A 20,954-nucleotide genomic window follows, 5' to 3' on the forward strand; every position below is an offset into this window, starting at 1 on the left:
GCTCGCCAGAAGATGGTGACGAGAGCCATGTGTGCTGGGTTCCACCCAACACGCGTTTTACGTTCATGAATTAGTGGCGACTTGCAGGAGATGCCTTTGTCCCCGCTCAGTAACATGCTTCCTTTGTTCGCGTAGTATAAATGACGCATCGCTTCTTCTGATGCGGCACCAAGCACTCCTCGACAGCACGGCATTGACTGCCGACATGGCTTTACTATTGGCTATCCTTCCTTTCCCGCCAGAGCTCTTGGTAACGATACTCACACTCCTTGACATTGGAGATTTATGTACGTGCAGACGGGTGAGTAGCCTCTATGCTAGTGAATACACACGCCACTCACACTAAACACAGGTCTGCCACTACTTCTATGATTTGATCGAAGGGACCGCCGCCTTACAGTACAAGCTGGAACTTCTGTGGGCGGGAATGGAGGACGGAGAGTTTGGTTCACTCTCCGCATCAGATAAATTGCAACGCCTGCGCCGGCTGCAGAAAGCATGGCGCTCGCTGAAGCTCATACCCGGGCCGTCTGTGGAAGACCTCGGTGGCGAGGGCTTCGCCGTCTCTACTGATACGCTAGTTCAGGAAGACTATCCAGAAAGATTTGAATTTGTGAAGCTGCCCTCCCGGATGCTGGGGATTGATGAATGTGAACGACAAGTCGTGAACATCAGGGACTGGACTATAGGCGAACCCCATATGATTCTCCTCGACGATTCGCAGGACCTCATGATTCTCGGAGAATACGACGATGAGCCGTACGTCTTTGACTGCTGTTCCCGTTCTATGTAAAACAGCAGTTGAACGTGAACGTGAATACAGACAATCCGATGACGCTACAGGCATTCATCTATACGACCTGAGGAGTTATGGGAACTGGCACCCTCACACACAGGTACCTGCATTCTGGAAGATGCAACCCGAACCTGCAAGCCGCGAAAGCGTGCAGCTTGCCGTACAAGGTGCAGTACTCGGGCGTTTGTCCAATGAGCATGGCGGGGCTGGTACTTTTCTAGAGCTAGGAAATTGGCGTACTGGACGAACATGCGCGGTGAGCCCGGAGCCATTCCTCGAATGCGGTTGATGGTGCTAATATCTACTGCTATAGGTAGTACCTTTTCTACCACGCCACGAAGTGACAAGTTTCACTTTCATCGACCAGGAACACGTCCTCGTCGCCACCGCAAATGATCTTCGTATCTACGTATTCGATCATCATCGACCAGAGATGAAGGGTGCACCACTGATGCTCCCTAGCAAAGACTACGTTTGTTCTTTGCAGCTGCCCCCGCTTGAATGTGGAATGACGCTGGTCGAGGGTGAACTGCAAGGTAATACTCCCGCAGGTCCCAGCCTCCCGAGACGAAAACCGTTCTATACATCGTCAAGAAACCACATCATCACACTGAAAATGCGCGTGCAGTCAAACTCCCTCGATCGTGCTCTTGTGCTGATTATACCTGTACCTACGCTGAGGGCCTGCATCGCGCGTGCTCGACGTTCAGGCGAGAGAAGACTCTTTTGGGGTGAATGGGGGCTCTCGGGTACACGGCTGCTCTCCTATGCATGGTCTAACCTCACTGGTATTGCAATACGCGGATGGAAAGTCATGATCACGATCACAGACCACAGCAAGCCTACAGATCGTCACACATACGTAACGCTCTACGAGTTCGATCCTGCCGTCTTCGAGCGCGAAAGGCAAGTATCTACGACTCGAATATGGGCTTTCTCGGACACTGAAATTAATGATATGATTCGTTTTAGAAAGCCCATACTAACCTCGTTGCCTTTCCGCTTCACATGCGTGAAGCTCCCCCTGTCGGCTGATGTCGATGGATGCTGGATGTTGGAAGATGCTATCTTACTTCGGGTAGGCCGTCTGATGGTAAGCTGATGGGCTCGGCGGCTGATCAGTGGTCCAACAGATCATCCCCAGAGAAGCCACACTGAATCTAGAGAGTGAAGGTGGTAACGAGACGGAGGGAGAAGACGATGAAGGCAGAATACAACTCCCCGCCCACATCTTCCAAGTTTTTCACATTCTCTGAACACTTATAATGAATATATTACATATTATGTGATCTTTGTGAGAGTGCGTCGTGACGTTTGCTACTTGCCATACTGAGACATGCTCATGTCGAAACTAAGCTTCCTGATACGGGTTTGCAAACTGCCCTACACGAGATACGCCAGACACCATGCGTGCAAGACCGTGCTCTGTATGTACAGCCAACGTCAAGCCCGGAACAATAGTCTTTATACAGCCAGCTTAGACGACCATTCTGTAGGATGGAGCTGTGGCACTACCGTATACAATTCAATTTATCACACGGCCACACCGTATTTAGTAATTCTTTTGACTTCATTACAGGCCTCCGTCAACAACTGATCCGCGACATCCCCAGTGCCGCGGGTGAATTCGACTGCGACGTACAACGGTTTCGCCCACAAACGCTCATTCCTCGCACAAGTTGCCCAGAGCAGATCCTTTGGTATCCAGCACGGGCCACACGTACTGTGGGCCTAAAGACCATGGTCGAGCTAGACGATACTTACGGCGCGATCCTAATAGGCTCGTTCATCTCGGCAATGTAAGCCCTTCCGTGTGTTTACCCAGTTCGAGCCTGGCTTAGCTGGATTGACTGTGGCTTTCAGCTTCTTCGGGATTACGAACCTGCAAGTTTTTATTTATTTCCAGCAATATGCAGAGGATAGTTCGTGGAACAAGCTGACCGTGTGCTGTTTGTGGTACGCATATCTCTGGGAAACGCGCTTGGTTTACTCTATGGCAGCGCCTCTAGGCTGCTTGACGCAACTCACCTAGCACTCTGCATGCATATGGTATACTGGTACCTGGTTACCAATTTCTTCAACCCCCAAGCATTGCCGAACACCGTCTGGAGCTTCAAGGTAAGCATAAAGAATCCCGTTACTAGCAAACGAACAGAATCGTTGCTCACTTCGCCACCGCAGGCTCAGATTATTGTTGATGCGAGTCTGAGTTTCATTTCGCTTGGTCTATGATTGGCTCATGGACGGAGCGTTGCTTAGGCGGTAGTAGTCGTCTCAGTACACACGTACGTCGAGTCATTTTAAGGCACGAGGCTCCATGTCGCTGACTTTGTACCAATAGCCTATACGCTGTTCGTCTGTGGAAGCGTGAGTCGTGAGCGTTCCGATAAGGGACGTTCTCTATCTGTAGTCGTGGATATACGCTCACACGCCGACACGCTTCATGCCGATCCAACGTCTTGCGCTAACAATGTTGCAGTCAAGAACGCAGACGGGACACGATCTCTATTTCGCAATGTCTTGCCTATAGCGGTCGTAAGTGCAATCAGTCGTCCTGTATAATTACCTTTGCTCATGTGCTTCTATGCTCCACATAGGGTACCATCGTAGCTTTAGTCGGATATGGTAAGATACATGGCGATTAAACCGCCCGCATGTTGGACTGAATGTGCTATTTCCTTTATAAGGCTCCGCTGCAGGTGAGTGGCGATGCATTTGAGCAAACATCAGAGTGGTAACCTCCAGTCCGATAACTACAAGTGCTATGCTTCGAGATGTAAGTCTTCAGCTTATCGGTCGCATGAGACAGTGCGTCTTACCTACATCAGTCTACAATTTCATCGTTTTGTTGATCTGCTAAACGTAAAAGTAAGCGTAATGTCGAGTTAGGTACACGAATGGAGACACAAATTGACTGGAAACCTGTATTAGTGGGTCACATACCTGCCGTTAGCGATCGCAACAGCCATCGATGCAACTATCGCGTGCTCTCTGTGCTATATCCTGTCGCGTTGTAGAACTGGAATGGCAAGGTGAGACCTCAAAGATAAAGCGGAATCTAGGACACGTTGAAATAGGTGTTTCAGGATTGACAGTACAATCAGTAAACTCATGATCTACATCGTCAATACTGGCATTATAACCAGGTACGCCGTGCTTCATCTTCAAGGTCGCTAGCACATTACGATGAGGTTTCTTGCAGTCTCTGCTCGTTGACAGCAATAATCGCTGTAAGCACTCGATAGTGCGACCATCTCAATCCTAGCCCATGATGACCACCTACTCACCAGATGGCAGCGATGCCGAATAGCTTCATTGTACTCAGCGTGGAGTTCATGCTCACAAAACGTGAGGTCTCACCTGTGCAGCGGTTACGTCCGTCGTATCATTGATCCTGCCCCAGTCTACGTCAACTCGTTCCTGGCAATGTGAGCCACTGGAGGTCAATCATAGTCATCATCAATTTGACCGTACAGTAAAATAGGTTCAACGCTCGCAATAAGCTGCGTGATCAACCGTCCATGGTAGAGATTTCGGAGATCATCCTCACTCCCCTTGACGAAATCCCAGTTGGCTCTAACCCTGAGCAAATCTCCTGGTCCGCTATCAACTGTTCATCGACCAGCCATGCGAACGTGCGCTACAACGTCAGGACATCTCCACTAGTCAACGCCGATGTTCAGCGGACCGCCTTCGCTAGTGCGAGCGCAGAAGGGAGGGCCGTGGACGAATTGGACAATGGGATCAGCAGCTCTGACGTAGTCTTCGCTGCCAGTCTTGCTGCTGAGGTGTCGCATCGCCTATGCGAACAGGATGTTAGACTCGCTTTGCATACGTATACCGAACTCCCACGAGCGAAGAGAGGGCTCGCGCGTTCTAGGGATTATAGAAATACTCTCGACCGGCACAGCGCCTTGCCTCGATAGGTTTGGAAATGCTATCTGGCACTTGCACAACGCGTACTGACGTACTGGCTTTATCAGAATAATGACTCAAGATTACGCACCGACAGCCATAAGTCTACGCTTCACGCGCGGCGACACCGGCGGTACATAAACACTACGTTATGATGCATCGTACATCTGCCGCCAGGCTCCCTATTGTCCTAACAACCCACCCAGCCTTCTTGTCAGCCAAACTTATCTCTCCTTACAGATAAAGTACTCGCCTTTGAAATAGTCTACCACTGTTATGCACGGACTGGACACTCTCAGTTGATTGTAATTAGCATAGGAAAGATGTAACAGAGGATAATTGCACCCGTCAATACAAACCATCACAGTACACGATCGACGTACTCGAGGCTCAGGTCTCAAACGACTCCGATATGCAAGGAGCTGCACACTTGCGCTCGTTGACGCCTACATGAATGGGATCACGGGCAGGCCATTCAGCCGTCCTCTATGCCACAGAAAGCGCATGCGATCATAGAAATATGTAACCAGCAATGTCATAAAGCTCTGCCTGTCTCTGGACTGCGACCTGACGGCGCATATTGGTATAATGGCGAGGAGGATCACATTAGCCGTTGCAGACTCACGAGGACTGTGCCCGTGCGTATCAGCGGGATGGGGTTTGCCATTCGTCTACGTGCTAACGTGCTCCCACCACATACTCGACGTGGAGTCCCGTGAGGTGTTGACCGTAATGGACCACATCTAGGTGGCTTTAATTGCATGTCCATTGTGCAACTCATCGACAGGCACCTCTGGTGGGGATGCGATGTCGCATTGTTCGTCGGCGCGCACCAGCACGTTCTCCGATGTTCGAGGCCCTCTAAGCCGGCCGGATGGGCGCACTGGTCCGCTAAAATACGAGAGACAATTCGACGACTGGGTAAACGAGATCGCGGACTACTGGGGGCGGAGCGGGGAGAACGCACGGTGAATGGGCAGGCAAGTTGCTGAGAGCCACCGGGCACCGTTTACCGAAGAAAATCAGATAGGCAAGCGGTCAGTGCGCAGGGCAGAACGCGCAGCGACTTGCCTTCCAACCCACACATCCCACGTACGCAAGAAGCCAGCACGGCATAGGGCGTAGCACAAATATAGCGCATTCCGCGAGCGATGTGAAGCGTTCTGGGATCGAAGTAGAAATGCAGATATGGATGGTTACTGGAAAGCGGCTGCATCCCTAGGTGCGAAGCATTACAGCGGCCGCAAAATCCCAGTCAAGGAACGGTCGCTACGGTGGAAGCCAAGCGAAACGAGGGTAACGCCGGTGCAAGTGGAGCACCAATGACCTCCCCGCGCTCTGCGCGTACGGCCGCTGACCATCGCCAACGTCATTCCCCGATCATTGGGGTAAAGGGGTAGCAACCCACCGCCTTGGTACCTCTAAATTTCAGAATGGAGCTCCTAACGACACACTGGGAGATTAAGGCAATGTCGCCGCCTTAAAACACTGCTGATCTTAATGTCCGTCGTTCGAGTTCCTCGTCACTGAGGCGCGGCACCTATCGCAAAAATGAGCCGCAGCATGATTCTGGTCGCTTGACCGCCACATCGACCACTTCGCCGTGAGCGCGGGCGGAAAAATAGCCATCGCGTACCCACACCTTTCCACGGGGTCCCTGCCGCCCGTTGACGTGCCAGAAAGCATGTCATACACAGAAAGCACCGGAACACGGCGAACCAGCGTTTATCTTTCGACGACTCTATGCAACTGGGCGTTAGTTGTCCGTCTAATGCAAAATGCGTTGCAATACGTGATTCGCCGGTCTTCGTGCGGTGATACCATAATCTGGGTGGAAAAATTAGTTCACCGCCCGCGAAAGGTTGCTATGTGGCAGACAACATTGCCACGTTTAGTACTACTCACCCGCGTGCACGTCTACCCAGCGGGGAACACATGAGAAGGTAGCATTTGTAAGCGTAGTGTCTCCGACGGCTACTAGAAAACCTCGTCTCGGCATGCTTATCGTTAGTCCGCTCACGATCCTTCATGTCAAAGTTGTATGAGGCCCCCGGCTTAAGTAAAGGGTGACGATTGATAGGCGGGTAGCACAGCGCAGGTCATGCTGGCGGGGTTTCATGTCCAAAATTGCCCAAGCAAATGCTGTCACAGGACATACTGCGTGTGTCGGGCTTGCCGGCAACACCCTTCTAGCGCTTGATCAATGTCCTGTCTCATCTCCGGCTGCCCAAGTGAGATCGTTCACATGCTGAGGAGCATTTTGCATGACGGTGGCAGCTAAGCAGAGACACCGCTGAGAGGAGTCTTGTGATGACTCGCGAAGCCTCGCATCTTGGCGCAGCGCCACCTTCGCGGGAGGCAACAATCTATCAGCGTGCCTATCATACCCATCCCATTGACGCAGAGTTCCCTTTCCCTGGCCTCGCCTATGCCTTGCAGCAGCCTTCAGAAATAGCCATGGAAAATGCTTATCAGCTCACCGGAAGCAATGGGCCCAACTGTGCTCCTGGCACCGGTCCATCAATACTATTTGATATGCTTGCTTCCTAAGAGAGAAATACAGTCGTCAGTTCTAGATCTATTGCCGTATACCAATGAGCTACCTATACTCATTGGTTTGAGATACCGAGCGACCATATACTATAAATAAACTTCCGAAGCTGTGTATACGTACATATGCGTAATCTTCGTGGCTATTATTGCATGCGCGTGCAGTGTGCACCGTTGCCCATTGGGGAAGGCTTGCGCTCCGGCGATGTTCCTCGGGGATAAGACATCAATACAAGTTCAAAATTGAATACTCGTCCCGTAAGCCTCCCGCTAGCTTTCAAGCGACTCCCGACTCGTCTTCTGCCGTGCACAATCTCAAATATCATCTTGTAGCAGGGCTCCGGGCCCTTGGTTGGTTCGGGGCTCTCTTGACAAGCAGATGTTCACAATCGACCTTCTTGTGATGAATATCGTCGGTACCCTGATGTTCCTACGCACCAAGTGAGGGAATGCATGACCAGATTCGTTGGAGTCTCCGTGCATCTGACTAAGCATACTGAGTATGGTTGACCCGTCCCCAAAGCGGGTAGAGTTCATCCTAAATTAGAGTTCAACCGCATTTTAACTAAATATGGGCCTAAATAAGCTATGCGTTGCGATACATTGCATCGCGCATCATCCTGATTGATTGTACTAATCAGGAAAGCCTTCCTTTCACTTATCACACTTATGCTGTCTTCATCAACTGCCACAAGTGAAATAAGTAGAAGGATTGCTGCTCATTTTTACTTCTTTCAACTTTGTGTAGGAATAAGCATCAATAAAGCAATCCTTCTACTTATTTTACTTGTGACGTCGGATTATAGCTAGTTACAAAATGATGCGGAAAACGCGATTTTTCGCAGAGCCCGGAAACACCGGGCCAGGAGACCGGGGAGGAGGAGACCGGGGACTATGCTTAGGCGTGACTGTGGTGCATCTGAGCCAATACCTTTGTCCGAGTCGCCCTTCCCGTGTCCAGTCTTTTTATAGTAGATTATGGTGACTGAGGAAAATGATGTCTGACAGCCTCTGAGAAGGTGTGCCCTCTCGAGACTCTCTGGCAGTCAAGAGTATTAGTATGTACAAAGCTCGAGCAGCGTGTAGCGACTGCTAACGCGCCGAAGGCAGAGCCTGACAGCCACGTGACTGCGCTCGCTTCCGATTTCCCCCTTCTCGGTCTTCTGGCCCGGTGTTTCCGGGCTCTGCGAAAAAAGTATTTTCCGCATCATTTTGCAACTAGCTGTAATAAGACAGCATAAGTGCAAGTGCAAGGGGGGGTTTCCTGATTCTAGACGTAGGGGCGTATATCAACGAAATCTTCATGCACCTTGGAAGACGAGATCTCGTGCGTAATTCCCCACGTACTGACTCAGTACATCACAGTCTACCTTTTCATAATGCATAGGCCGAGTTAGGAACTGCATTAGCAACAATCCTGGCTTACTATAATGCTTCGATCACGTGTTCTTGCGCCATGGTATGTCGCCACTGCGCGGTGAAGCTGAGCGATCCATCCCCGGGGATATGTTTTAGTCCATGTTCGCTGCCGCCCACCGCCTCGGCCTCTCTCTCCTCGCTGTTTCCCCCTTCGCCCGCCCCGCCCTCCAGAACTCTCGCGCAGCGTTCACGACCATGTCTGGTGCGTCCGCTCGCCGTCGACCTCACGCTTGCGCTCTAAATCTGCCCTCGGGCTGCACACAGACGGCCAGCCCGAGCTCGCGACCTTCGCCGCAGGCTGCTTCTGGGGCGTCGAGCACATCTTCCTGAAGCACTATCCCATCTCGCAGGGCAAGGGCATCCTCAAGACCCGCGTCGGCTACACCGGCGGGCGCGAAGACGTCCAGAGCCCGGACTACAAGACCGTCTGCCAAGGATGGACCGACCACGCTGAGGCGCTCCGCATCGAGTTCGATCCCAGCAAGGTCGGCTATGCCGAGCTTGTTGGTGCGTGCGCTGCCGTTCTTTGCCTTTTCGTGATGCGGAGCTGAGCGCGAGCAGAGTTCTTCTACCGCACCCACGACCCCACGACTGTGAACTCGCAGGGGAAAGACACAGGCACCCGTACGTATCTACTCTGCGTTTCACGCTCCACTACCTAACATTATTCCGTGTGCATAGAATATCGTTCCGCGATTTTCTACCACTCGTCCGAGCAGCTCGAGATCGCCAATCGCGTGACCGAGGAGGTGCAGAAGAAGCACTTCGACCCCATCGGTATGCCAGTCACCGATCTTGTTTAGACTCTTTCCTCAATTTTCATCCTGATGCATCACAGGTAAGAAGATCGTTACGCAAATCGTAGCTGCTGGTCCCTGGTGGGACGCCGAGGACTACCACCAGGAATATCTGCATAAGAACCCTTCCGGATATCAGTGCCCCACGCACCGTCTTAACTGGTGATCCTGTCATGGCTGGTCAAGGGTAGAAGCAGCAATCAAGGTTGGATGTAACTGGCAATCATCAGCATCCAGTGTATCATCGCAGTGTTCTTGTACGAATGGTCCTCGAAATCAGTATTGGGAATATGTATACCAGCGTCGTGTTATGATAATTCTAGAAAGTAAAACGCTTCGGCCCACGCTCAAATTATGCATGCTGAGATGAGGGTTGGCGGCGTTAGCAGCCTCATAACCCATCTCGGTTAAGATACTAAATAAAAGGCCTACTATACAATATACAAGCTGCATGACTTGCTCTATACCCTTGGATGCACCCAGAATTTTGAAAACAAAAAGCAATCAACCAATCCTTCCAACGCTGCGCGTTACCTTCCGGTAACTCACATTACAGAAACTCACTTGCATCGCGCCACTCCGCGTCCTCGCATCCATACGCAGACAGCCACCGCCGTACGTTGTATCTCGCACGCACTTCCCACGCCTCGAGCCGTGTCTGACCATCCGTACGCTCGACAGCATAATACTCCTCGTCGACGCGGGCAACGCGCACAGTCGGGAACCCATGCGCAACCACCGCATCCACATCCCGCGAGCCGATGTTGAACTGCAGTAGCCCAATATAGCGCAGCGTTGGCGGCAGTCCCGCGCGCATTTGCTGTTAAACAGATTGCACGTTAGCACGCATAGCATCTATAAGGAAGGGACGACGCACCCCTACAAAGCCAAGAGGGTCGGTGATCGACTCCGCTTGCAGTGTTAACGAGTGCACGCCCCGCGGGACGAGCCACATCGCCAGCGCGGCAGCGACATCCTTGGGCAGCGTCGCCGTGAGGCTGCGCAGATTCGTGAGGGAGGGTAGCACGCCCCACACCGTCGCATCATAGCCAAGCCTCCTCTGCGCCCAGTTTGCGCTCGGCACGGAGAGCTTGAGCGTGCGAAGGGTGGGTCGCTCGCGGAGGAACTCGGAGATGGCAGGGAAGAGGTCGTGATCGCTCACGCTGTAGCCCTGCAGCGCGAACGCGAAGTGACGGAGGAACGGCAACGCCTGCGCGTGCTCTCGGAACTGTGCGGATGCAGGACAGTTGAGCACACACTCGAGCGAGAGGCTCTCGAGCTGATGTCCGTTTTGCAAGATGTCCGCGAACGCACGGGACTCAGGTGGGAAGAGCCCCTGAAAGTCCAGGTGCGTCAGGTTGCGGATCGAGAGCGAGTCGGACGGGAACGTCCAATGAGGATTATGCAGGTACACGGATCGCAGCGAAGCCTTGTTTTGTGCGAGGAAATCAACCAACTCTACATCGCTGCCTCCGGTGGAAACGTACGAGAACTGCGTCAGGTGCCGGAACTTGGGGAAATGCAGTTCCGCCGTGCCGTCTGTGGGTCTGCAAAGATACAGTTTGCCCTTCCAGTCAGGCACTGAACCGATGGACGGACTTACGTCAGCGACAATCCCCGCAGACGATGATTCGCGTTCTCAAGAATTCTCATGAACGAGATCATGTCCCTCCAGCGCATCGAACAGTGCACGTTTTTGAGGCTGTTGAGCTTCGGAAGCGCATTGGCCAGCATCCCTGTAGATCACGGCATTTCATAATGCGCTGTAAGGATGCGTCATCAAGCTTCTCACCCGTTTGAAATGCCATAGGGGATACATCGCGCCCCTGATAGAACACACGAATCGTCCTGACGTGTTTGGCGAAGTCATTGTCAGTAATAATGCGAGTGAGGATGTCTGCGCTGCGTTGCGACTCCCGCTTATCTGGACGTCGATAAGCTTCTCGAAATAGGCCACCGGGCCGCCGTCAACGCACCAAAGTACAGGTCAATTTTGTGGAACAACAGCTGGCTGGCGATGCGGGAAAGAACGTGTGGAACAAGGAGCAGACTTTTAAGGTCCCGGGGTGGGAGCCACAGCGCAATCTCGCGCCAAATTTCTGTCGAGAACCCAGGGGTGGTGTGCGGCTGCACGAGCGACTGCCAAATTCTTTTCGTCATTGCTCATGCATGTAGGAGAAGAAACTAGAGCACCTTCCCCGGATTTGCGACGTGTTGTATCATGAGCTCCTTCGCTTCTGGGTGCTCGGGCTCAAGGGCTATGACAGCTTGCAAGTCTGGAGAAGGCAGTTCGGGCGGCATGAGTCACGGGAAGACCGTCTAGACGGTGCCTAGAACATCGCAGACCTTGGTGTGCGCCGACATGAAGCCCAGCCGCCAATCTAGCCTTCGCCCGTATCAACCGCGCCTTAGTCGCGTTCGCCAGCGACAATTTACTCAGCGAAAGGCACGATTGAACAGCATTCTCAATGAGTATTCTGGAGCTGCAGAGGTTCGGCAGAGCGGCACATATCAGGGAGACAGGTTCAGCTAAAAGTAATCGGGCAACCAACCGCTCATGATGCAGGTGTCCCATGGCATATAAAAGGATGTCGGCCTTTTCGTCATCCGGAAGACAAGCGGTGACATCACGAATGCACGCGTCAAGGATCTTCGGATTGAAGACGCTCATGATATGGGGCGATGTTGCCGATGGAGTGACAGCCGCAGAGTTCGAGTGCAGGGAAGCGGAAGCGGGTTTGAGGGGAGGCTAAGCTGTAACGGGACGAGTAGCCCCGAGCAGCGAATATATCGATGGTTGCAAACGCCTCGCGACAACCCGGATGGTCAACGTCGGAACACGTCGTTGGTCGAGTGTGGGACGACTGATGCGTACTGACTGACGTCCGACTTTCCTGACGACACAAGCCCTGTTCGTGTCCAAACTTCTCCGTCAGCCGCTTCGGACATAGGTGAATCGAGTTCATGCAAACGCACAAGACTCCTATTAGACGAACTGTCGACGGGAAGGAATTTGTAGTGGACAGTAGGTGGACGTTGGTTGAGACCAACCTCGAGACGTTGTCCAGCGGCGCCTGGCCCCTCCTAGCCCGGGTACCCTCACAGTCATCCCAGGCGTGATCGCTTGGCGAGCACGTGATTGAAACGCGCTGCGCGACGAGCTAATGCAGAATATTTGCATCTAAGGAAGACCAACGCACACCCGCCAGGATCGTCGAGTCGTACACTCCCCGGGAAGCAGACTAAGAGATAGATAAATCACGATATTTGAGTGTATGCGACGGCATGCAGCAGACGCTTAGGATTGAGGAGCTTTGGAGGAGGGATGATGGGGGAGAAAAGAGAGGAGAAACTGTGTCGATTTTCATGAAGGGCTGGTATATATATGCTGTATGGCGTCATAGCAAGGAGCACAACAGGAGGTGGTTGACATGACATCACTGCGACCAGAAGACAGGCGATCGATCGCGGGAAGCGTCGCGAACCCACTAAAAGAGGTAAGCGACTTACCGTCAAAGGCAGTTGCACCCACCAGTGCCACTGCCATGTTGACGTCGTCTTTTTGAGGTTCAGACGAGCTTGGCAACAATACGCCATGGGGTATATGATCATTCAGGCCGACTCACGTTATTGTACATGTTCAATGGTCGAATCGCGTCTGACAAATTTGTATTTAACAGCTTCACGCGCATGGTATCGCATTTTACGAACTCGTTGCATTGGCTCTGAACAACACGTAGAAAAGAAACAAAGGGAAATAAAAGATATAATAACATGTATTTGCTTATTCTCAGTAAGCGGTCTGCTTCCGGGGCAGACTCTCAAGAGACAGGCGTAACGACCAGCAGCGCGTATGCATGGTTGACCAGGATCCATTCAGATCAGCGCGTTAATACTCGGCCAAGCCCCGCCACGTCGGATACAAACATAGCGAGGGTTTGACTTCGTCTCTTGGCACAAAGAGGACTAACGCATCAGAAAAGGCGGCAAGCAGAGTCGTGTGACGCGCAGCTATACGGGAAATGAGCCCGAAAGAAATTAAGGAAATCGCTTACATCGATTCAGAACACTGGTGGTTGTGACACAGATTTTCACAAGTAGCGATGAACGCGACGCGGAACGACAAGGATACCGGAATATTATTGGTAAAGTGAAGTACTGAAAGCGGCAGCGCGCGTCGTCATAGTGTCCTACAGCGCGTGACCACCGTCTGTATTCATACCTGTAGATGAGTCTCATGGAAGATATGTGCAAGCATTAGACAGCACACCTATCTATATCGTGCCAGAGGGTGCCGGCAGCCATTACTTCAGCTTGGCGAAGAGTTTTGGGGCGACGCAGCCCTGGAAATGCCATGTGAGCTTCCGTAAAGTGCACGCATTGCCAGCCTATATGCTTACATCTACACAGTGCATCATGCTGCACGAAGAGCATGTGTCAGCAGTATGCAGGAAGCGAAACAAAGAAGCGAACTCACTGGTCTATAGGTCGAGCCGCGTTCGTGCATCAAGTCAGTATACCGAACACTCGTCATCAACGGATACGTACAGCTGCACAGACGGTAGCCATGAGAACCCAAGGTCAGCGAGAACCAAGGAACGAGCGACGTACAATTCCTCAGTGCAATCCTCATGCGCGTACCCCTTGCCTGCGTTGACCTTCTCCTCGCAGTGCTGGAAGTGCTTCGTTGCAGCGAGGCACTTTGCCGACTGCTCGCACTCCTCCCTCAGAGCAGGCAGGATCTGCACGCTCCCACTCAGCGCCCTCTCCCCCAGCGACACGCAAGGCAAGCACTCACATCCTCAGGCTCCTCCTCCTCTTCCTCTTCAGCTGGCTCCTCGGCGGGAGACTCCTCCTCCTGAGGCTGCTCCTCTTCCTTCTCCTCAGGCGCGTCCGCGTGCGCGACGGGGAGGAACGACGACAAAAACGACGAGAGACTCATTGGGCGAGCACAGCGCAGAGAGGACTGCAGTTGACGTTGAAGAGACCGGCAGCGAACGGGAAGACTCGCGTTTGTTGACGGGCGCTCTAACTCCGAATCGCCCGATGCCGCGCCCACGTGGGTCACAACATCGTAAGCGCCCATACATCAGGTTATGTGCGCCGCATACGAGTATGGACGACGACAAACGTCTATATTGTGCGGTGCCTATTGCTGACCGTGGTCGAGGAGAGGAAATGTAAGAGTACAAGTCAGAAAGTCTTGTAGATCCAACTTCTATTCTAGATCAAGGACAATGACCATGCCCTGTGATGACCCCAGCGCAATCAGACCCAGCTCTTCCACGTAGTCTATAGACGTCCAGTAGCTGCTCCCAAACGACTGTATCCATAGATTCCGTGCATCCGGGCTCACATGCCCCTCGTTTTCACGCTGCAGCGCCCCCGCAAATACCGCGCCCGCGACCGTCTCGTTCGCGCGTGCCGTCTCCGGCGCCTGAGTCACGGACGCATGCACGTCGAGCGCAGTGAGGTCCATGCTGTGCGCCGGCCGCGGCTGGATCCACACCGCCGTGCCGTGCGAGCCCAGCACGATGCTTGTGCAGCGCAGCACACCGCGTACGGACGGCGAGTACAGCTGCGAGTGCACCGGCGGGAACACGTACGGGGTGCCCATCGCTGCGTGTGCGGAGCTCCGCGGCGATGGACTACGTGAGGGCGAACCAGGCGAAAGAGACACTGGTGGTGACGGGAACGCAGATGGAGAAACGTGATCCTGATTGCCTGCGTAGAGGTACAGGGGGTTCGGCTCGAGCGTGTACAGATCGAGCTTGTGCACATCCGACGACCAGGGATCGTCGCTTTCTGCACGGAGGAGGATGGACAGCGGGGCGATTGCGTCGGGCGCCGCGGCCTGGTCACGTGCTTGGACGCTGACTGAGACGCCATCGATCCAACCGAAGGAATGACGCGCAATGGGATGCTCGGCGACCGGTGGTGTGGAGGAGGGCTGCATGTCCGGCATGGCGAAGAGCTCGATGGAACGAGCCCTAACGACAAGAACGCTTCTGTGGCAAAAGACGACCCGCAGGCACTTGTTGTACTATTTGATCGCCAGCATATGCCAGTAGATCATTAGACCGGGGCGGCTGGAGTATTTACAAGACTGACCTGAAAGTGCTGGTCTACCGGCTCTTCCGCGCCGCGCAAGACGGCTTGCGCGCCATTTTCCCAATTCATGATGACTGCCTTCGAGGCGTCATCACAATTAGCCGCAAGGCTACCCTGGAGTGCGATCGGTTTGAGGCGTGTGTCGATCGTCCTGATGGACTTCAGCACAGACGTGCGATCGTTCACTTCGTGCAAGGACAAGATCTCAATTGACTGCTGCCTGAAGGAACCCAATCAAGGCGTGTAGTGCGGAAGGACAGTTATGCACAACGAACCCTTTGCGGTCTACGGACACAGCAAGCGTACCCTTTGAGCTTGAATCGGAATTGACAACGAACCCAGTGAAAATGATTCCTTTTGGGCTCCACTCTGCGACTTTCCGCACAAACGCACCCTCCGAGGAGAGTTTGTTGCAAACGATCTCCCAGACGCTGATAACCGACCAGATGCCCTTTGTAACGGTGACAATACGTCTGCCGCCAGACCCAGGGAGGAAGTGCACATCATAAACCCCTGTCCCATAGCTGGCCTGGAAGTCCGCCAGCTTGCGCGGGTGCGTTGTGTACGAGCGCCAGAACAGGCCAATGCGAGCGGCACGACGCACGGCCCACTCTAGCTCCGACGCGTCCATGAGCGGGAGCCGGTGTCGAGGAAACGGGTACCCAGCATGGAGGACCTCGTGGACGTACGCATTGTGCCATATTAATCGCGTACGGGAGATGGACAGCATCCGCCTGCATGTCTATCATTTTTGTGATGAGGCACGACCTAGTCTGCGTGACTTGTGTACGAGCGAGCGCATACCTGTCGCAACGCAAGTATGGAATCAACTGGCAGGACGTTGAAGACAAGAATCAACGCGTCGTCGTTGATATCGGGCAGCGAGCGCATTGCCATTCAGGCATATGATGCCTCCTTTAGGTCGTGATGCGGATAGGTAGAATGGCAAACAGTGTGCCAGCGAGTGCTTACAGTACTCCTGGTTCCCAAATAAGTTCCAGTAATAGTCGGACTCGCGATTCGGAAGCCGCCCAATAGCTGCACGTGCCATATTCCCACGATTGCATTGCTATAAATTGTTGTCGCAGAGCGCCTGTATCTCTAGATATCCTTCCACTATCAAAAACGCCCATGACGAGCCTCCAGCAGCGAAATGAGCACGACAGTCGCGAGACTTGTCGGCGTTGACATCGCTCGTTCGGCATTCTACCTTGTTACCACCTTTAAAGGGACGGGCTGTACGGATCTGAGTGGCGTCTTTTGCGGAAGGATATCTTGGATGGTACTGGGCATGTTTGTCTTCGAATGTGTAGTCTACTCTCTTCGATATACCTTGCTATGCGTATGAATGCTCTTTGAAATTTGAGGTCGATGCGCCATGCAATGGCAGTCCACACCCTCTGCCGAAGTCGACAGGCAGCTGTATGTGAGTTTGAGGTATGAGGCCTCTCCGGACGTGCAGCTTGTGTGTATTGTTCGTGGTACTGTAATGCCGCAACGATATATGCAACGCATTGCCGACATATGCAAGTTGGATGGGTAGACATGTAGGGATGGTCGTGTTTTTTACTGCAAAATTTCTCCGACGTGAGACTCAGCCTCTTAAATTGTCGTCACCGTGCAAGTGCCACGCGTAAGAACAATCGACCTAAACTATGTCTGCGCAAGTCTGTGTGTGTATCCCCTTAGCTTGTTGAGAGACTCTGCCGAGTATTTTGAAGACAGCTGCTATTTCCATTCAGCGTTAGGCCCCAACGATAGGTACGCTTATGGGTCCACTGATCGCAAATACATACTGCACGTGTCTGATCATAGACGCACTGGCACCACATCAGATTGTAACGCTGCTTGAGACTTGATAACATACCGACGAAGTATCACAACGGGACTCGCGACATAACTCAACCGCATTGAAGCGTTCAAGCTGTATTCGGGGGCAACCAACAGGTATGTCCTTGCAAACATGCTCGGTCGTACTCTTTTCTCCGGATGGACTTCGGAGATTGACCTCAGAACGCTGACGCGTGAGCAGACTTCCGTGCACCACACTACGGACGCAAATAAGCAATTGAGCCCTCAAGCTTGTCAGAGAAGGTCTTGTGAGACGTAATTGCACCTTCAGTTCCACGAAGTAAACGTTCACTTAAGCTGTTGACACCTGCGCTTTGCAGTCCACTTTTGACCGCCCGCGAATAGAGCCAAGGGCAGAACATTCTCTCGTAACACTAGGTGGACGCTAGAAAGTTGTACATAAGCATATCAACTGCGCTTACCTGAACATCATAACACGCTTTCAGGACACTATCGTTCCTGCTTCGTCTAGTCTGGCCCAGAAGACCACCCGAAATTTACATGTCAAATGGCAGAAAGCGGTCCCTCTGCCACATGGACGCCACCACACTATGATTATTCCAAAACACCTGCCCTCGTTTCGTCCACACGATTGCACCCAGACGATGATAATCCGCATAATTTTGCTCGTATGGCCAAATGGTTTGCAATATAATACTCGCTGATACAACGCAAAATGAATCATAACATGAATGCAACAGGTGCCCGGACGGTTCCGCTGCGCTTGCCCAATGCGAAAATCGACGCTTACAAACGCTGGAGATGTGCGCTCCGCGTATGCTGGAAACGATTGACAAGCTGATCATGCTAGCAGGCCCCCAGAACTGGCCAGCCTATATGGAGAGGACGGCACGCATCCTACTGCACGGGTATTCAGACAACCATCGCCAATTCTAGATTTCACATGGTTCCCTGCAGCGTCGACCAGAGATCCCGCGTCATTTTGCTTCATGGCCTCGGTGCGCGAATGCCCAGTGAAGCTTCTCGATGCCAACGATGGGAGGGTAAGATTGTCTAGCCAAGGCCCCCAATAACAGACAGTACCGCGTCTTCTCTTGTTTTTCCTCTCCAATTTATGAAATCAATCTCTGACCGGCTATGTGTGCATCCAGCTACGGGCTTCATATAGCATAATTGATCACAGGGAGCGGTTCATTGCACCGCACAGCCTCGCATTCAACTGTTCTGCCGACAGGTGAGTCTTCACCAAGTCCACTTACACGGCACAACTGCGACTGAGAACACACCTGTTACAGGCTGTTCTGCGGTTTCGAGGACGCTATTGAGGTTTTCGAGGTTCGACGGCCAGGCGAAGGCACTCGGCTACATATCACGCCCTCAAAGAAGAGCAAGGACGGGCTAAAAGGTACGGAGGCCTAGCAAGTTCGTGATACCTGCATTCTGGACACCAACACGTTGTTGATAGGAATTGTGTCTGCATTGGCATTTGTGCCTGACGCGACGACCGGGGTCTACGCGGCAGGCTCGCTAAGCCCGTCGGCACCTACGTCCTCTAACATTGCATTGTTCTCGGAAGCTACCGGCGAAGCGCCTCTGATGTTTGTAGGCGGCGACAAAGGAATAGGAGGCATTAGAGCGAGCGTAACACAGGTGAACGACCCAATTATTAGCGCTTGTACATGGTGCATGGGCTCAAAGTCGAGCAGTTAGCCTTCAACCCCATGCGGCCGCACCTGCTGTATGCCTCCTTTCGCCGCCATGATGCTATATACGAATGGGACATCAGAGGCGACGCCCAAATGCCTGTTCGTACTTTCCGCAGAGGGCGCTCCGTGTCCAAGAGGGATTCCAACCGAACAGAAGCGGCCGGCACAGTCACCACGAATCAGAAGCTACGGTTCGACATTGACATCAGCGGCCAGATTCTGGGTGCGGGGGGCCAGGTCCGTACGCAGATCGCTACATGCGCTAGCCAATGTAACTCACTCCATAACACCTGCAGGATGGGAAGATATCGATGTTCAATCTCGCGGCGGGAGATATTTCACAAACAGGCAGCGTGGAATTAACGGAAGCTACCCGAGCTCCACAGCCGGGGCCGGCAATGCAATACAAAGCACATGATGGCAAGCTCTACGCCTTGTGTGCGTCTTCATTCGCTGATCGCCTCCCGCATGACGATCGTTAGATGCCGTGGGCTCGGTGTCTTTGCACCCGCTCCAACCGATCCTTCTATCCGTCTCAGGCTCGAGACATTTCCATCTAGATGGCCTGGAAGAAGGATCAGAGTCGTCAACTTCTACTTCTGAATCGGAGTTAGACTCAGGCAACGATCACGTCGGACAGCCAGGAGGCGGGCCCCCTGCGACTGTGAAATTCAAGCGCAGGCGGCCGCAACCTGTCACATTAGATGCGTCTGTGAAATACTGGAGCTTTCAGGCAGGTGCCTATAGCACTGGACCCGAAACAGCGGGATCCGACGATAATGGACTCTCAAGATCATCGCGGGCTGAATCGTTCATTCGATAGACAATATGCTACATTATACAACCCAACATGTATAACATCGAGTACATTCAAGCCACAGATAGACTGCCTAATCGTATTCCTGCATAGCAGAGCAGATCAAAGCCTCGGCCGCATCCGAACGTGGTTTGAATCTACATTTGAACGGTAAGGGGTATCTAGAGACCACCGATCAATCCCTCCGCATTCGCATAATTCATAGAGAATTCACTCACGACACTAGTCCGGTGGTATATTCGCCGCTCGGCTCGATTGGGCGCCCCGTCTCGTCTGTAGGTTTGACGACATCGAATGTGCACAAGACAGAGGATACAGAGGCCCACAGCGAGGCGTATGCGAGGGACTTCCCTGGACAGATTCGTCTACCGAAGCCGAAGGCCGGCATGACCAAGTCCCTCATGCTTTCATTCAATCGGCCGTCACTCAAAAGGAATCGTTCGGGTTTGAACACAGAAGGTTCCGGGAAATGTCGTTCGTCGTGTAGCATAGCCCTTCGAAGAATTTTAAGAGATGTGACAATGCTGAATGCCTAGGGTAGACAAACCACGCATTTCCGACCACGATAGATCCCGCAGGAATGCGGTATCCGTTGTATTCGTCTTCATGGGTCAGCCTGTGAGGTACGGCTAATGGGGTGACATGTTAGTTATGGGTGTAGAGTGCATGACAGAAACGATTTGCCTAGAGGCGTGACGGGTTGCCACCTAACAAGCAATCAACAAGATTATCTAGATTCGGTCATGTGTCATACCTGAGCACCTCCCATACGATTGCAGAGATGTATGGCAGCGACGCTTCGTCACTGAAATCCGGGAGACGCTCTCTTCCGACTACATCGTCTAGCGCTTGTTGTGCCTTTGTTTGCACCTCTGAGTTAAGCATCATGGCAAGGAAGAATGATCCTAACGCTGATACGGTCTGTGCGTTCCGTCGTCAGATTGAGAAAAGGTAGATAGACTTGTACATACTGTATCTGAGCCGCCTGAGAACACGCGGTCAAATGACAGTTTAGCTTCTGTCGAACCTTA

The 20,954-nt window shown here is 52.7% G+C and overlaps 6 protein-coding genes across 6 annotated transcripts; 4 read left to right on the top strand and 2 right to left on the bottom strand.

The window, feature by feature from the left end:
- Positions 1–205: 205 nt before the first annotated feature.
- POSPLADRAFT_1152819 (hypothetical protein) lies at positions 206–4,722 on the top strand (the record flags this gene model as incomplete). The annotated part of the gene is made up of 18 exons (XM_024486692.1): positions 206–301; positions 353–759; positions 824–1,052; positions 1,110–1,889; positions 2,293–2,344; positions 2,376–2,595; positions 2,660–2,752; positions 2,806–2,914; positions 3,056–3,081; positions 3,138–3,163; positions 3,207–3,331; positions 3,394–3,421; positions 3,585–3,604; positions 3,814–3,828; positions 3,999–4,026; positions 4,094–4,144; positions 4,200–4,224; positions 4,281–4,722. The coding sequence occupies 18 exons, from the start codon at positions 206–208 to the stop codon at positions 4,720–4,722; spliced, it is 2,772 nt and encodes a 923-aa protein (XP_024335415.1).
- Positions 4,723–6,828: 2,106 nt separating this feature from the next.
- Positions 6,829–7,261, top strand: POSPLADRAFT_1036231 (hypothetical protein; the record flags this gene model as incomplete). The annotated part of the gene is made up of 2 exons (XM_024477134.1): positions 6,829–6,942; positions 6,989–7,261. The coding sequence occupies 2 exons, from the start codon at positions 6,829–6,831 to the stop codon at positions 7,259–7,261; spliced, it is 387 nt and encodes a 128-aa protein (XP_024335416.1).
- Positions 7,262–8,768: 1,507 nt separating this feature from the next.
- POSPLADRAFT_1184943 (hypothetical protein) lies at positions 8,769–9,771 on the top strand. Its single transcript, XM_024489113.1, has 5 exons — positions 8,769–8,882; positions 8,945–9,187; positions 9,242–9,304; positions 9,362–9,457; positions 9,519–9,771. The coding sequence occupies exons 1-5, from the start codon at positions 8,780–8,782 to the stop codon at positions 9,641–9,643; spliced, it is 630 nt and encodes a 209-aa protein (XP_024335417.1). The 5' UTR covers positions 8,769–8,779; the 3' UTR covers positions 9,644–9,771.
- Positions 9,772–10,027: 256 nt separating this feature from the next.
- On the bottom strand, positions 10,028–12,269 carry POSPLADRAFT_1075917 (hypothetical protein; the record flags this gene model as incomplete). The annotated part of the gene is made up of 8 exons (XM_024482869.1): positions 12,030–12,269; positions 11,824–11,960; positions 11,671–11,753; positions 11,454–11,616; positions 11,270–11,401; positions 11,081–11,213; positions 10,355–11,024; positions 10,028–10,297 (listed from the first exon to the last, which is right to left on the bottom strand). The coding sequence occupies exons 1-8, from the start codon at positions 12,146–12,148 to the stop codon at positions 10,028–10,030; spliced, it is 1,707 nt and encodes a 568-aa protein (XP_024335418.1). The 5' UTR covers positions 12,149–12,269.
- Positions 12,270–13,781: 1,512 nt separating this feature from the next.
- POSPLADRAFT_1067506 (hypothetical protein) lies at positions 13,782–16,479 on the bottom strand (the record flags this gene model as incomplete). Its single annotated transcript, XM_024482192.1, has 8 exons — positions 13,782–13,865; positions 13,955–14,027; positions 14,089–14,219; positions 14,276–14,443; positions 14,720–15,520; positions 15,589–15,808; positions 15,927–16,264; positions 16,393–16,479. 8 exons carry the CDS (start codon positions 16,477–16,479, stop codon positions 13,782–13,784), a joined length of 1,902 nt encoding a protein of 633 aa, XP_024335419.1.
- Positions 16,480–17,473: 994 nt separating this feature from the next.
- Positions 17,474–20,868, top strand: POSPLADRAFT_1067507 (hypothetical protein; the record flags this gene model as incomplete). Its single annotated transcript, XM_024482193.1, has 14 exons — positions 17,474–17,535; positions 17,621–17,694; positions 17,760–17,817; positions 17,886–18,081; positions 18,141–18,203; positions 18,254–18,443; positions 18,552–18,634; positions 18,696–18,805; positions 18,866–19,050; positions 19,107–19,343; positions 19,403–19,544; positions 19,589–19,726; positions 19,754–19,843; positions 20,864–20,868. The coding sequence occupies exons 4-14, from the start codon at positions 17,948–17,950 to the stop codon at positions 20,866–20,868; spliced, it is 1,377 nt and encodes a 458-aa protein (XP_024335420.1). The 5' UTR covers positions 17,474–17,535; positions 17,621–17,694; positions 17,760–17,817; positions 17,886–17,947.
- Between the last annotated feature and the right edge of the window lie 86 nt (positions 20,869–20,954).

Source organism: Postia placenta (assembly GCF_002117355.1).
Source record: "Postia placenta MAD-698-R-SB12 unplaced genomic scaffold POSPLAscaffold_14, whole genome shotgun sequence".
NCBI classification, from domain to species: domain Eukaryota; kingdom Fungi; phylum Basidiomycota; class Agaricomycetes; order Polyporales; family Adustoporiaceae; genus Rhodonia; species Rhodonia placenta.